Source organism: Leuciscus leuciscus (genome assembly GCF_965113295.1).
Source record: "Leuciscus leuciscus genome assembly, chromosome: 18".
Classification (NCBI taxonomy): domain Eukaryota; kingdom Metazoa; phylum Chordata; class Actinopteri; order Cypriniformes; family Leuciscidae; genus Leuciscus; species Leuciscus leuciscus.
In genome coordinates, this window is record NC_138742.1 from 24554900 (window position 1) to 24570299 (window position 15400).

Consider the following 15400-nt stretch of genomic DNA (forward strand, 5'->3'; position numbering starts at 1 on the left):
TTTATTTTGTAAATAGGCTATAAGCAAAAAACTATGTTTTAGAACTATAGACAAATCTCTCTGCATCAACAATAGACTATACAATGCATTAATAGGCTAATATAAAAATATCAGTAGTCTAAGTTAGTTCGGGATTCGAACCCTTGTCATCTAAATGATCGTAACGTAAGTTCAACCACTCGGCCACGATTCACTCGTTGCGACATGGCCTAACGTTCCAGTGTTTGTTCGCTCACACGAGCGAGAAGCGCTCATCATTCAAATGAACGCGCCGCCGCGTTTGTCGAACACTAATTCAACATGCTAGAATAAAACCTGGCTTTAGAACAATGCATAGCGCCACTCGTCGTGGTGTGCCAAAAAATTTACAATACTTTAGTTTCATTTATTTCAGTGTTAATGTTTGAGTTAAAAAAATCCTCTACAGATTAAATTAACACAAAGTCGGCCATAAGAATCCTTTATAGGCTACGAAAAAAGCAAAGGGCTTACAGTCTTAACATTTAGGCTACTTTGCTTAAATTCGATACATTTATTTTCAGTAGGGCCTAATACATTTGTAGGGATGTAATTTCAGTATTCTTTACCAACGCTATGTATTCAATTAAAGTTCCAAGAGGTCTGGTCTCTATATTTCCTTCCCAGCTGACACTAATATGCAAGTGCACAGCAAAAATCACAACTTGTGCTTGCTGCGAACGCAAGTTATTTAAGGTGTCTCAACTGTACACATTCTACCCTACAGTGTGAATTCGTTACAAGGTTTCATTTAATTAAATTAATGTGCAGCAATTTGTACCAATAGAGTCTATAGGCCTACTATACTGTTGTAGCCATTAAATAATCTCATTTAGTATCATATTTGTTAAAATATTCTAATGTTATTTTTTTCCATCTATGTTGAATATGAAAAGTGAACAGCACGAGTGAGATAGGATGCATTATATCGAGAGATGGATATGGAGTGGGTCAGACATGATTTTGACCACTTCATTAAGTTTTGTTTAGTAGAAAACCTTTCTTTAAAGTGAATTTCGTTTTCTATAAATTGTATCTTAATTTTAATCAATTTTTCATCAACCAATTGCTGGATTTAAGAGATAAGTAAGAGAAGCAAATATAACAGACACTAATCATGGAGGCGCCCGCGCGGTCACTTGCATTGCACGTCAGCTGGAGCGCATCTCATCCTCCTAACTTAACGAAACTCAGCGTATGCCTCACACAGACATGAGAAATACATCAAATACACAAAGCTTGAAATGTCTTCAAACGAAATAATTCAAAACGAAAAGAAAAAGGCTACTCTCTGATTATGTCTTTACGTGCATTTCTCTCTGGGTGCGTTCACTACAAATATGGCGATCGTCAACTTCATCTTTGCAGTCGACACTGTCAGAAAACACTAGTTTATTGATAAAAATCTATGCACGCATCACCGGATTTACAAATACACATCTTGCTTGTTGCACGCACACATATTATGTCGAAAAAACGAAATATTATGTTGAAATAACATTATTATTAATAATACATATTTTAGAATATTTGATTAAATGCTGCTTGTTCAATTTAATCAAATTAAAACTTTAATTGTGATAATTAAAATAATTGAAAATTAAATATTTAGTGGCCAAGTTTTGCTAATTTATTATATAGGCTATTATATGCCTATTGCCTATATTAAGTAGGTCATATTAAGACAAGGCATATATTAAGTTATTTTAGCTGTTATGAGAAAAAAAATCTAACGAAATCTAAAATCTAAAAAAAAATTCTAACGCCAATTCAACATGCCAGAATAAAACCTGATTTTTGAACAATGCGTAACGCCACTCGGCCTGGTGTGCCAAAACACTACATTTTAAACTTCAATTTTTAATTCAAAACAATCTCAAAACGCGTTGTGACATTTTTTTAAGCAGTAGCCTAGCCTATATAAGGGCATTGAAACCAGGATCTTAACTAAAACGCGTTCCGCGTAATCTCTCAAAAATTATGCCACACTACTCCATGTATTTTTTTTTTAAGGACTGCTTTTGAAATCACTATAAATTACTATGCAATTGTATCGCTCACGAGAGCTCTTCATTTATCTAATTCCTCAATAGAATAGTAAAAATATTCAGCGTCATTGCTCCTAATATTGTCTCTATTTTTAACTTTTGATTCTATTTTTTCAGTTCTAAAATTGATTCTATCTTTGGTTCTATTCTGTTGTAGCCTAATAGGCCTATTTATATATATGAACAATATGCCTATTAGGCTTAGGGTTTTATATTTAACCCACTTACATTTTAAAATACGGCAATTGCTGCTGTTTTGCACAATGTCCCTTTGCGCCACCTGGCGGTCATTTCGGGAACGACTTTGAAATGCGGCTGGTTTATTTTTGCCGCGGTGATTTCGGCATTCTGGTTGTCCACCATCTGTAAGACTCACACACACACACCTGCTTCACACACGACAACCAGCACTGGCAGACCGCCCCCTTCTGGACACGTAAGACTCACACACACACACACACACACACACACACACACACACACACACACACACCTGCTTCACACACGACAACCAGCACTGGCAGACCGCCCCCTTCTGGACACGTAAGACTCACACACACACACACACACACACACACATATTCTTGGCATTTCCATCCAGCGTTTATCTAATATCCCAAAATGCTCATAAAATTGGTGGATGGACACTTACTGTCTGTAAGTTATGTCTGGATCTATATGTCCCTCTCTATTGTGTCTTTTTGTTTTCAGTGGGGTCGTTTTGTGCGTGCACTAGTGCCAATAACAACACCTACTGGTGCATGAGGACCATTAATGAGACGCACAACTTCCTGTTCTGTGAATTTGCCACTGGATTTCTGGAGTACTTTGATATCAACACAGATCCGTATCAGGTCAGTGGTCATATATAAAGACAACATCACCATGGACTGGGTTTACTATTACTATTACTCAGTCAAACTATTACATGTAATTATGTATGTACACAATTCATCAGTGCATTATACTACTGTATGTATATATATATATATATATATGTAGCTGCGTAACCTCATTTCAGTGTGATGAAAATGACACCAAGAGCCCTATTTTAACGATCTAAGCACATGGTCTAAAGCGCAGGGCGTAAGTTCACTTAGGGCGTGTCCGAATCCACTTTTGCTAGTTTAACGACAGGAAAATTTTGTCTGCGCTCCCGGCTCATGGTCTAAAAGGGTTATCCCTATTCTCTTAATGAGTAATAGGTGTGTTTTGGGATTTACGTGCGTTAAACCAATCAGAGTCTCATCTCCCACTCCCTTTAAATGCCAGTTGCGCTTGCGCCATGGCAGATTCGCTATTTACATGACGGAATTTTATAGTGGAAAGACCGAACGCATCTCCAGAGCGCAAATGGAAATGCTCGTGCGCAAGGTAAAAGTGTGCAAGCAGACCATCTACCGGACAAGCCGGATTCCACCATATCTTTATGTACACAATAATGATCTTTTACATTGTAATCCTGTTTATTTTAATATTTGGCATGTTTGTGTGCTGCTGTGCGTCCCTGTGTGTTTAATAAGCAGAGTGTACACGCGTTGTGGACCCGCCTATAGGCGCACATTACTAGCGCGCTCATTAAATAACCACAAAAATATTGCGCCATTGACTTTAGACCAGGTTTCAGTTGGTCAATGACTCAGTCTATTTCAGTTGCCTCAAAATAGCAACGCGTCAACAATGCGCCAGAACAGACCTCGGTTTCAGACCAGGACGCCCATGGGCCCATAAATGGGCGCAAATGCATTTGCTATTTAAACAACGTGGCACAGGACGTGAAATGATAACTGCGTCGGGCTGAAACTAGCAAAAAACACTTGCATTGCGCTTGGCGCTGCATTGCACCGGGTGTAAGATAGGGCCCCAAATCTTGAAATTGTTATGGAAGTAAAATTTTGAGGTAATATAATTTTATATTGTGAAAATATTTAGTCAAAATGTTATCAGAAAGTAATATACTATATTAATTGCTGTGTCATGGTGCATCTCTCTCTGTATGTGTGTGTAGTTGGTGAATGCGGTGAACACACTGGACCGGTATGTTCTCAATCAACTGCATGTGCAGCTCATGGAGCTCAGAGGCTGTAAGGGACACAAGCAGTGTAACCCTCGCACACGCAGCCTCGACATGGGTGAGTCACACACACACTCATATAACACACACACACTTATACTTATGCCAAGACACAGCTGCTAGGCATCCGGCCCAGAGGTTGCGATACACTGACTGATACACACACACACACACACACACACAAGGCAACGGGTGACATGGAATATCACATCTTCATCATCATCATCCTCACCTGATCCCTGGCCCTGCCTTGCTTCCTGTTTTCTCCTTGTTTTTATATGCAAACAGAAACTCTTACCGTCACCTCCTGAGCTGCTGTCCTGAAGGGTAAACATGATGTGCCACAGCATGCTGTCTGAGGATGTTACCGTGTCTTTAGTAGTCCCTGCTCTCAAAACTTGAAATTCATTTTCAGCAGAAGTGATCATTCCAGTGATAAAAACAGATTTATTGATTCACTTATTGATTTATTCGAAATGAACTCAAGGACAGCTCATGTCATGTTAAAACTCGCCAGTGCTTGCGATCGGATTAAATATGTCGAAAGGTCACATTAAAATATGATTTATATTAGCATAGAACTTCTTATCAGATTGGAAAGGAAATAATTAATTTTTTGATTATTTTTAAATACATTTCGTTCAAAAGTTTGGGTTCGGTAAGATTTTTTTATAAATTTCTTATTGACCCCACATTTTTGCGTTATGCAACCTGTCCACGTTTGCATCTGCATAATTTGGTACGATGACAGATACATTTGTAGATGTTTCTTGAACACTTGACCTTTGACATTAGCATTGCTTTTTCTTTCTTTTAAAAGTTGATAAATCTATTTATCTATTGCTAACTCTGTACAATCATATTGTTAGTTGTTTTTTTTAACAGACCTGTTTGAGAACCGCTGTTTTACTGAACAGATAAAAAGTCAGTTGAGTATTTTATTATGTATAAAAATCATCTGAAAGGGGTCAGAATAGCTCAAAATGAACAATAATACTCCGCATCTGCATATTGAGCCTGCAGATGTATTATTTTCCAAAATATGACTTTTATCCGGTTCATTCATTCAAGCTCGCTTTACCCGACCCTTGTGACTTCATAACAATGAAAGATCTTATTTTGGCACTGCGACCCTTGGACAGAAGCCCAGTGATGCTTTCCTGAGGATCTTAAACATGATGGGGTTGTAACATCACATTGTTTTTACACTCTCTAACTAATGATATTGTCTCTTCTTCAGGGGGTAAAGAGAGAAGCAGCTATGATGAATACAGGTATCACTGCCAAATGAATCTAACCCCATTTTAGACTAGAAGGCTACTGTGAGATTTTTTTGGATGAAGATACTAATCCACTTCTGCAGTTCTGTTGTAGACAGCTTGAAGCTTAAACGTGAATGTTGAAGTAGTCTGATGCACACACACACACCTATAGGCATCACAGGAATTCACTCCTCAATGTGAAATCAAGGAGAAGACCTCTCTGTCACAGAGAAACGTGAACTGATTTGATGTCAGTTTGCTGTTCAAAGCTCAACTGTAGAAATAAAAACAAGTTTATACAGTAATGTACTTGCAATGGAAGTCTAGGAGTTTAAAACAAAAATGGGCAGCTTGTGTTTTTTAAAGATATGAATTCTTCTCTACAAAAATGTGTGTTGATCGAGCTGTAACGCTATCTAAAATGTCCTTTACTGGAGAGACTACTATATATATAAGCTTATATAATACTATACAAAAGCTAAATTTACTTCCTTGACTTCAGATGTCTTCTCCTTCAGATTCTGTACTCTCTCTCTCTCTCTCTCTCTCTCTTTGTCTCTCTTGTTATGTCTCCCTCTCTCTATCCCTATACTGTGCCTTGCATGTATTCAGCCTTGGGTTGTGTTGTGTGAATGTGAAAGCCTCTGAGTTCTCTGATTGGCTCTGTCTCTGTCACATGCTTGAGTTTGGGGGCGGGGTAACAGTTTGTCTTATCGTTGCTTGTCGCATTAGGCAGTTTCAGCGCCGGAAATGGCCTAAAGTGAGGAAACCTGTCTCCAAATCGCTGTGAGTTTGGACAATAATTCTGCTTCTCGTCCATAGGATACAATGCCACCAAGCCACTACTTTGTCTGAATCACCGTTCTCTCGCTCTCTCTCTTTAATTTCCTTTCTCTTGAATGCATTACGTTCTGCCTGGCCTGCATGATAGCTTGATTAGTTTGTAGAGGCATGGAAACTGTTCAAACAGTTTTGTTTCTAAGCACGGGGGAAGATTCCCTCCACATGCCCCCATCATCTTCACCTCATCTCACTCAATGCCTGAAACATTTACGTTCTTCCTACCTTCACCATCCTTTTCAGGGTTTTTCGTTGTTTTTTTTGTTTCTTCATTTACCTTGAAATCACAAGCATCCATCTCCATTTTGATGCATCCACTTTTAATCAGTGCCTTAAATCATTTTGTCCCATGATGCAAATGTTTAATTGTTGTGGCCATGCTTGTGTGTGCGATGTTCCCCCACAGAGGACAGATTTGGGAAGGATGGGAAGGATAAGTCATGGAACGAGGACGTCCCGGAAGACACCGACCTGTTTCCCGGCGAGTCGAACTGGTCCGAACTTGAACCTTTGTACAGACTTGATGAGCACGCCTACGATCTCAAACTCAACTTCACCCTCAGCCTCGAGGACTGGGCTCATTTCAGCCGCTCCGTGGAGCACATGTTCACGCTCCTCAGCAACGACAACCAGCCGTACTCTCCGCCCCGTCCCGAGGACAAACACACTGGGAGAGGCCACGCCCTGGTGTCCTCCAGCCAATCCGCTTCAGCCATCTACCTGACCACTCTGGCCACCCCCGCGCTTTTACTGAAGGAAGCTGGCGCTGAGGTTTTGAGGGATGCTTTGGGGCTGAACCAACAGGAACGTCCCTCTTCTTCATCTTCATCACGTCCCGTGGACAATGCGGGCTTGGACGCTCCTCTTGGAGAACTGAAAGGGGACAGACTGAGAGAAGGGAGGGACGGCGATGAGGAGGAAGAGGAGGAGTTTGTTCAGAGACGGACAGGAAAGTTAAGCTCCACCCACTGCGACTGCAATGACATTTTGCAGGAAACGGTTTGACTCTCATGTAATATTCCTCGCTCACACCGTCCCTCGTCAGAAAGACATCGCAAAATACTTCTAAATTTGACGGAAGTGCAGAAAGAGGAGGGTTATGCCAGCATACAGTCCTTCAGTTCATTTTTCTTCTCTATGTCCATTCGCTCCGTTATCGACTGGCCTCAGAAGCGCGGCGACATTTCCAGCTACAGACGGACCGTTTTCCCAACTTGTCCATAAGATAGGCTAGGCTTTGAACAGATCTTTTAACTTAGAAAGATTCTTCATTGTTGTTTTTTTCATTTACCTTTTCTTGAATGGGTTAGGGAAGGTTGGGGGTTAAAATTCAAAGCAGTAAAACTTGGGAATGGGAATGTTGTGTCTGTTCATACTTGATTCAGTTTGAAACCGGTTTTGCACCACAATCTTTGATGGCTGCTTCTCTCTTGCTTGGAGTCTCTAGAAGGTGTCTCACTTTGTGGGACATTGTCTTATACAGCCTTACAACTTCACTGAAAATCACCTCAGATAGGTCAATGGCGAATGTGTGTGTGTGTGTGTGTGTGTGAACATGCTGTACCTAAGTCAAAAGTGAATACGAGTGCGAACATTATTTTGTTTATGCTTAAAATTAGTTTTATAAGTTGAAATTTCTTACACAGTTTCTTTGCTGCTTATTGCAGAATTATGAGTTGAACAATCTAACCAAAAAAAAAAAAAAAAAAAAAAAACAGAATAAGAAAAAAGAAAAATGGTTAATTTGATGTATCGGTCATTATTTGTGTTAGACAAATTGTTTTCCCCCCAAGCACACTGAGAAAGAACTTTTGCCACGCCATATTTATAACAGCTTGTTCTTAAACTTTTTGCTATACACAGTGCTACTAATATCAGAGCAAATATATGAAATGGATGTATGTATTTTAATGTGTGTTTGCAATGTAAATGGTTAAAGGATATTTTTACTACACATTTGAAGCGAAACTGACCGCCAGACATAAACAGACATCCCTCCAGCTTCAGGTTTTATTATTTATGCTGCATTTTCTTTTAACAGTTCTTTAATACACATTCATTTTTTTTATGGTGATGTATCTGAGATTGTTTAAATTATTAATCCACCTTCCCGATGTGTTTCATCCCTGTTTTGAGATCAGTTCGGTTCTTAGATGATTGTGATTGAGATTATAATGTTCAAGAGGGTGATCTGATCCCTGATCAGTCCGCTTGCTCTGGGATAGTTCATCAGTACAGGTCATTGTGTTCACATATTTCATATCAATGTACAACATCCACCCCTCACCTCTCGTGGCTGTACTTAAAGCTGTTTTGTCTGAGATTGTGTATGGTTGTTTCGAAAACCACCATAATTATTGTAAAGATGTACTGTGTAGATACTGGAGGATAGGAGACAACTTGGAGAGGAGGAGAAATGTTCCTTTGGCACTTTCAAAGGGAGGGTTGTTTTTGAAATAGGAATTTAAAAGAGATGAGATGGTTTTAACAAAGTCTTGTACAGTTCTATAGATTTATCATACCTATATTTTTGTTTTGGTTTACCAGTGAACATTTGATAGTGCTCATTACTTTGTGAATAAAGTGTTGAATGCCCAAATTGCTTTCTATTGTTGTTGTTTTTCATAACCCAACAAGTTTTTGCCATATGGTATGATATCACACAAAGGGATTGATAGATATATTTAAGTCAGTTAAATATATTTTAACATTATTATAGAGCATCAGAATACATAACTGCATAAGTTTATTATTATTATTATCATTATTAATCTTTGTCTGCAGGTTATGCCAGTAGTTGCCAATATTTTGTCTATTATGAGTGAATCACTTTAAAGACATTGATTCATTCAGAAACTACTGTGTGATGCTCAGTGACACATATTGTCTTCGTTTGGATCTATTTCCATTGATTTGCAAATACAGACAAAGTAACTGTCAATATTGTGTCTAAAATGTAAGTATTGAACGTCTTAAAGTCAGCATAAAATTAAATTGATGGCGACAATTATTATTTTTAATGGAATATAGCAATAATTATTGTAAATTATTTATCCGTGCCCATTATTATTAATAATAATATTTTTATAGAATTAATTAATGTGCCCTCTTAATCTTTAATCAAAACAACTTGATGATGACGTGTTTACTGGCGCGAGGGCGGGGCAACCTGTCACTCACATGAGGTCAAAAAATCTAGTAAATTAAAAGGAGGTAGCCTACACCGCCATTGTTCCGATGAAAGTGACTTGACGTCGTAAAAACGACATCCCAACTCGGAAATACGAACTTCCTAGGAGGACTTGAACGCACTACAATCACTGATATGTCATTCTATATAGATCAGTGACTACAATAGACTATCACAACTTCATGCTGTTTCATGCTGACTTTTTACTGTTTCGTTAATAAAAATAAAAATCTATGCCATGCTCGCAAATTATCACCGATATTATGAACAACACTCTTACTCATTACTTTGTATATCATTATCATAATAAATTAACAGCATTATCCTCTACAATGGACTAAAATGAACCTCCAACTGAACTATCACCATAGTAACACAGGTACAATGTAAAATGATATATTAAAAGACCAAAAACAAGCTTTTATGTCCATATATTTTATATCAAAACATTAACATATTCGCTAATAGCAAGTGCTTGTGCTGCCTCGACTCTCCACCAGATGGCGCCTGTCCTCTCCTCAAACGCTGAGCACCATAGACTGTGTGAGCGATCATTCCGCTTCTACGAAACTACAGCAGGCTGCACTAGAGATCAGGTTACTCGAGCATGGCCCAAACTGAAGAGGGCGGGGGAATAACCCACTCCAATGTCTGCCCCAAACTCCAGAGGGACAGAAAGCCTGAAATCCACTTTCACAGGCTCAGTGCAGTCTGCTCGGTTTCTGCCAGAGGACACATCTCACTACTTTCACTCCCATTCGTCCAAACAATGTGAGGAACATGGCTGACAGAAGGTAAGATGGATCATTTTGCTGAGTTGTGAATACATGTTGCAGTTGCACAGTGCAGTTCAGCGCTGTTTGCTGAGAGAGAGTGGCGTGGATAACTTTGATATTTAAACAATGTTTGTTCATTTTAAACTGTGGCACGATACTGGGATGTAACTTCATCAAACGATACTGTTGCTGTATTGACAAGGTGTTATTCACGGGATGTGATGTTGCCACACAAGAGTTTGTATGAGCAAAGTTCACTAAAAGCTACTTTGAAACCAATTATGATGTTGTTCTCCGATTTTAAAGTGATTTAATTGATGTACAGTATTAGCTAACTTAATAACTCTTAGTGTCATCATTCCATGAAAAGTATACTTTGTTTTGTGTCCCTCATGAACATGAAAACAATGACGTTACCAATGCAAAACTGACAGCAACTTTTACTACAGAATGGCCTAATGTGGGCATTTTGTTTACAAAAAAAAACTATTTTTTTTCTTCTTTTTCCTTGCTATTAGCACTTATTAGCGAATATGTTAATATTTTGATGTAAAATATATGGAATAAAAGCTTTTAATATATAATTTTACACTATAGTGAGCATAATATTGTATTAAAAGGGCGTCAATTTGTGCCCCCATGTTAAGTATCAACCCTGTAATCATCATAATTAAATTGATCATCCATTGATGATAAAAATTTCACTGACATCATTCTTCAAGGACATGTAATTGGCTTTTTGAATTTTTTTTATCTTATATGTTGATTATCAGTAGGGGGTGATTTTAAATACAATTTGTGAAAACTGGATTTAAGTATTCTTAAACTGATATATCAGCATTCAATTGCATATTATCAGCATAATACACACTTTGTACTGTCTGGACCTTGAGCAAGTTGCTAATAATGATCAATTAACTGTAAATCTGTCAACCCTGTTACCTTCTACCTTGTTACTTAAAAAAAAAAAATACTATTTGTCATATTTTTTATGTTTAAAATTAGCTTCAGATGGCACAATGCAATTTATTAACATTTAAAGTCATTTAGTGTCTGATTAAATACTTAAATGCTTAATGTGGATAAAGTGTAAACACCTGAATAGGGGTGGAGGATATACGGTTAGTGCGCGCACTGCGTTGTCACGAAAGCTTGTCATTTGAATGCGTTTTTAAGCCTTGCGGTTTAAAAACGAGTGGTTTTAAACCGTTCAAGCACAAGAAGCAGCGAGAGAGAACTTGTCTGAGAGCTGGTTTCTCAGCGCACACGGCGGAAACACGCGCACATAAAGCCGCCGCTCATCACGAGTACTGAAATGAGTTATTTTTGCCGCCTTGAATAGTCAAATAATCACACTTGCATGGAAAAATGGCCATCTTTGCGAGCATCTTCGTAAACATAGTCGCTTATGTCTTAAGTGAACGTAAACAGTTGAGAAAGAAAACGCATAATCATAAGACTCATATTGTGATGTAAGATTTGTCATATCGCCCAGCCCTAGACCTGAACTATATTTTGATGGACGTTATGAATGTCAAAAAGCCTCTGTGATCCGTATTAGATGTGCAGACCGATGATGGATTGATTAGTCGGGGCGATAGATGAACAGATGCGATGCGGCTGCTGAGGGCTGGTCCAGTGTCGGCTTCCAGGTGTCAGCCTTAATGGACTTAATAGGATGGATTTTGACATGTTTTATTAATCATGTTGCAATGCCATATCCCTTTGCGTTCTCAGAAGACCTCTGAAGCCAGGACAAACACTGACAGCTTTTCTCAACTATTGAAATATTCACAAAGCCATATGGATGGAGTTACTATTAGACGGGACTCTGGGGACTGAAAGTTTAATAATGTGTCCCAAATTCCCAATTACTCGCACACTTAGTTGTCCATGCATCGACTAATTATGAATTAGTTAACTAAAGGATTATTTCAGCCAAAAGTGAAAAATGTTCTCTCTCATTTCATTCTAAAAAATGTTTTTCTTGATTCTGTAAAACACAAAGAGATATTTTGAGGAATGTCCAAGTTGCTGTTTTTCCATACCTTTAAAATGCATAAATATCCCAAAATGACCAAATAAGCAACATAAAAGTAGACCATACATCTTATTTGCTATATTACAAGTCTTCTTAAAAGGATAGTTCACCCACAAATGAAAATTATCCCATGATTTACTCACCCTCAAGCCATTCTAGGTGTATATGACTTTCTTCTTTCAGCCAAGCACAATTTGAGTTATATTAAAAAATATCCTGACTCTTCCAAGCTTTATAATGAGTGTGAATGGTACCCTATATAATGAAGCCCAAAAAAGTGCATCCATCCATCATAAAAGTAATCCATACAACTCAAGGGTGGTTAATAAAGGCCTTCTGGAGCAAAGCCATGTGTTTTTGCAAGAAAGATATCCATATTTATAACTTTATAAACTATAATCAGAGTCTATTTCCTCTAACCCAACGCTTGACGTATTGACAAACGAGGAAGCGTAGAGGTTTTGCTGAAAGAAGAAAGTCATAACACCTAGGATGGCTTGAGGGTGAGTCAATTATGGGATAATTAAAATTTTTGGGTGAACTATCCCTTTAAGCCAACGTTCCACATGATTTCAAGATTTCAAATGTAAGTTGTGTTTGACGTTTAATGTCAGAAGCTGAATATTTCTGGGTGAACTACTACTTTAAACTTGTATTTGGAAGTATTAAAGCTATGTAACCTTATCCATATGTTCATCAAAGATGTGATTGGGGTTGCTGTGTTAAATTGGATAGTATGCATTGGTTTGCGTTACGTGCCACTTTAACACATCTTGCTTTCTGCTGTTTACTCTACCAGCACATGGATGTTTCCCATCATCATCATCATCATCACCATGAAACGCATGTTGGGCAGCAGTCGACGGGCTTAGCCTATCGTCTCTACGTTGCTATAGCAGCGTTTATCTAACTTTGTAGTTGCTTGAAAGAAATGGCGGAGCTCTTATTGGTTTGTGGTAAAGCCTTAATTACTAGTTGCTTTTTGGATCTCCTCGGATGAAATTACAAATTGGCTTGGCATGGAAAACATCTGAGGAACCCAAACCGAATTCCTCGTCCCTGATGGAAACATCAAGATGTTTCCCTGGTTCTGACCTCTATTAAGAGGTTTTGGCTTTTTTCTTTTTCAGTCTGTATTTATTAATATGCACATTTTTATATGAAGTTGAAGTTTAGGAGTCAATCTTTTGGGCAGATGTTGGTTGTGTTTGCCGTGCTTTGAGACGTAATAAGGAATGGCAGAAAGATTGTTGAAAATGAAATGGCCATTTGTGTTAGATGTGGGCCAGATCAGATGGAAAATGAGTTTGTGGGTGTGTGTTCAATCCAAACTTGGCTCAGCTGTAAACTGTAGGGTTTGTGTGTGAGATGATATATATTATCTTGGCCTCCTCCATTGACTTGTAGTGTTACTCAAACACAACACAAAGCTGCCTCTCCTAGTGGAGTCTTCCTGTTGGCCCGATTGGGAAACTCTTCCCACTGTGTCCTGCTTTAGAGGACTTTAAACGTGGGACCTTTGTGGGTTTTACCAGAGAACTGGAAATGTGTGTTTCTCAATGTCGAGAGCACATCTCTAACCTGCATGACAATATCAGGCAAACACTGTTGTGCAATGATGATGATGATGATGAGGATGAGGATGATTGATATTTCTTTCACTTTTGTTTGATTTAGATCGCTGTTTAAATATGAAACAAGATGTTTATTATTAATCTTTCAGCAACCACCTGCTCCTGCTCTTGAGTCCAGGCAATCAATAAATAAATATATAAATAAATAATAATAAATGTAAAAAAATTGTTTTTTAATATATATATATATAATATTATAGTATATTATAGTATATATATATTATTTGTTTTATTTTTTGTTGTTGTAGTTAGGCTGGTTTTGAAAATGATAAAACAATTTTTAACCAACCTAAGTAGGCAACCCTCTGGTTATCTGTAAAATACACCGTTTAAATAGTATGCATTTTTATTTTAGTATTAAAGTGTTTATTATGTGTTTTATAGCCTTTATTTTTATACTTTCCGGTTTTTTTTATTTTAGCTTAGCAATTTTGTTATACTTTTGTGATTTTTATTAGTTTTTGATTAGCATTTATTTATGTATTTATTGTTTGTCAGTTTTAGTTTTTGCAATATTAGTGCTACTAATAACTACTTTATTGCCAAAGCACCATATTTAAGTTTTTCAGTTAATCTAATATTTATATTTTATTTTATTTCAGCTTTATTTCAAAAGAACTAAATGATTTTTAATAGCTTTAGTTTTAGTTAACAATAACAACACTGATAGTATATATAGTATTAAGTAAACTTGCCTGGCAAAAAAAAAAAAAAAAAAGAAAGTCATGTTGACTTAAGTATTTGCCTATTGAAATCCGAACAGCGACTTTTTTGGGTCTGGGCAGTGTATACATACACAGTATGTGCTGATAGCAGTTTGGGATTTACAGGCGTTTTATAGATAACCGCTTCATCCAGCAGCTGAATGTCTAAAAAAAATAAAAATAATTTACAGCATGCTGTTGAACAGGGGCGGGTCTACGTGGTGGCCAGGGGGGGCACCGGCCCCCCCTGAAATTCGATTGGCCACCCCAGGTGCCCCCCCTATAAGATGTCTTGTGATCGGTTCATTTTACGGCCAATCAGTTCATAGACTCTACTGAAGTGCGCGATTCAAAGAAGTGCAGCGCAGAGAAACAAACGGTCGTCGCGGTCGCGGACGCGGACTTGGACTTTTGCTTTATCTTTATCAAGTGTGGGAAGTCAAGACACACCAAACAAAGAGCTGGTAAGTAAACTTTATGTATGGTTTAATATGTTTGAATGGTTTTCTCAGATCAATGTTTTTACTCCGTCCGGCTCTGCTCGCGTTGGTTGATTTCAAATGTTCAGTCAACGTTTAATAAAACACAATAAAAGTAAAATACGCTGGGCGCTATCAAACAATACAAACTGTCATGGTGATTTGCATATTTTGTATCAGTTTATTTTACGACAGTGACCAAATAGCAAGATTGCACCAAATGACAATATGCACAGAATGTTCCAAAATAAATAAAAATAATTGTCTGGTGCCACGTTACTTGTTAATGCATGAGAGTAAGTCAGTTAGATAGTCAGTTAAATTGTCAGACGGC

General features: G+C 37.8%; 2 protein-coding genes across 9 annotated transcripts in view; both read left to right on the forward strand.

The window, feature by feature from the left end:
• Window positions 1-8841, forward strand: part of sulf2b (sulfatase 2b) — a 141155-nt gene extending 132314 nt beyond the window's left edge. For 6 of the 8 annotated variants that reach the window (XM_082145038.1, XM_082145037.1, XM_082145035.1 and 3 more), the window contains 3 exons: window positions 2778-2920; window positions 4075-4198; window positions 6649-8841. In XM_082145038.1, coding sequence (XP_082001164.1) covers window positions 2778-2920; window positions 4075-4198; window positions 6649-7247 — 866 coding nt within the window. In that variant the 3' untranslated portion in view covers window positions 7248-8841. Of the gene's footprint in view, window positions 1-2777; window positions 2921-4074; window positions 4199-5380; window positions 5415-6134; window positions 6189-6648 lie in introns of all 8 variants that reach the window. The other 2 variants (XM_082145041.1, XM_082145042.1) reach the window with 2 other exon arrangements.
• Window positions 8842-10036: 1195 nt separating this feature from the next.
• Window positions 10037-15400, forward strand: part of arhgap46b (Rho GTPase activating protein 46b) — a 71216-nt gene continuing 65852 nt past the window's right edge. Inside the window, exon 1 of the mRNA XM_082145032.1 lies at window positions 10037-10226. Coding sequence (XP_082001158.1) covers window positions 10213-10226 — 14 coding nt within the window. The 5' untranslated portion in view covers window positions 10037-10212. The remainder of the gene's footprint in view (window positions 10227-15400) is intronic.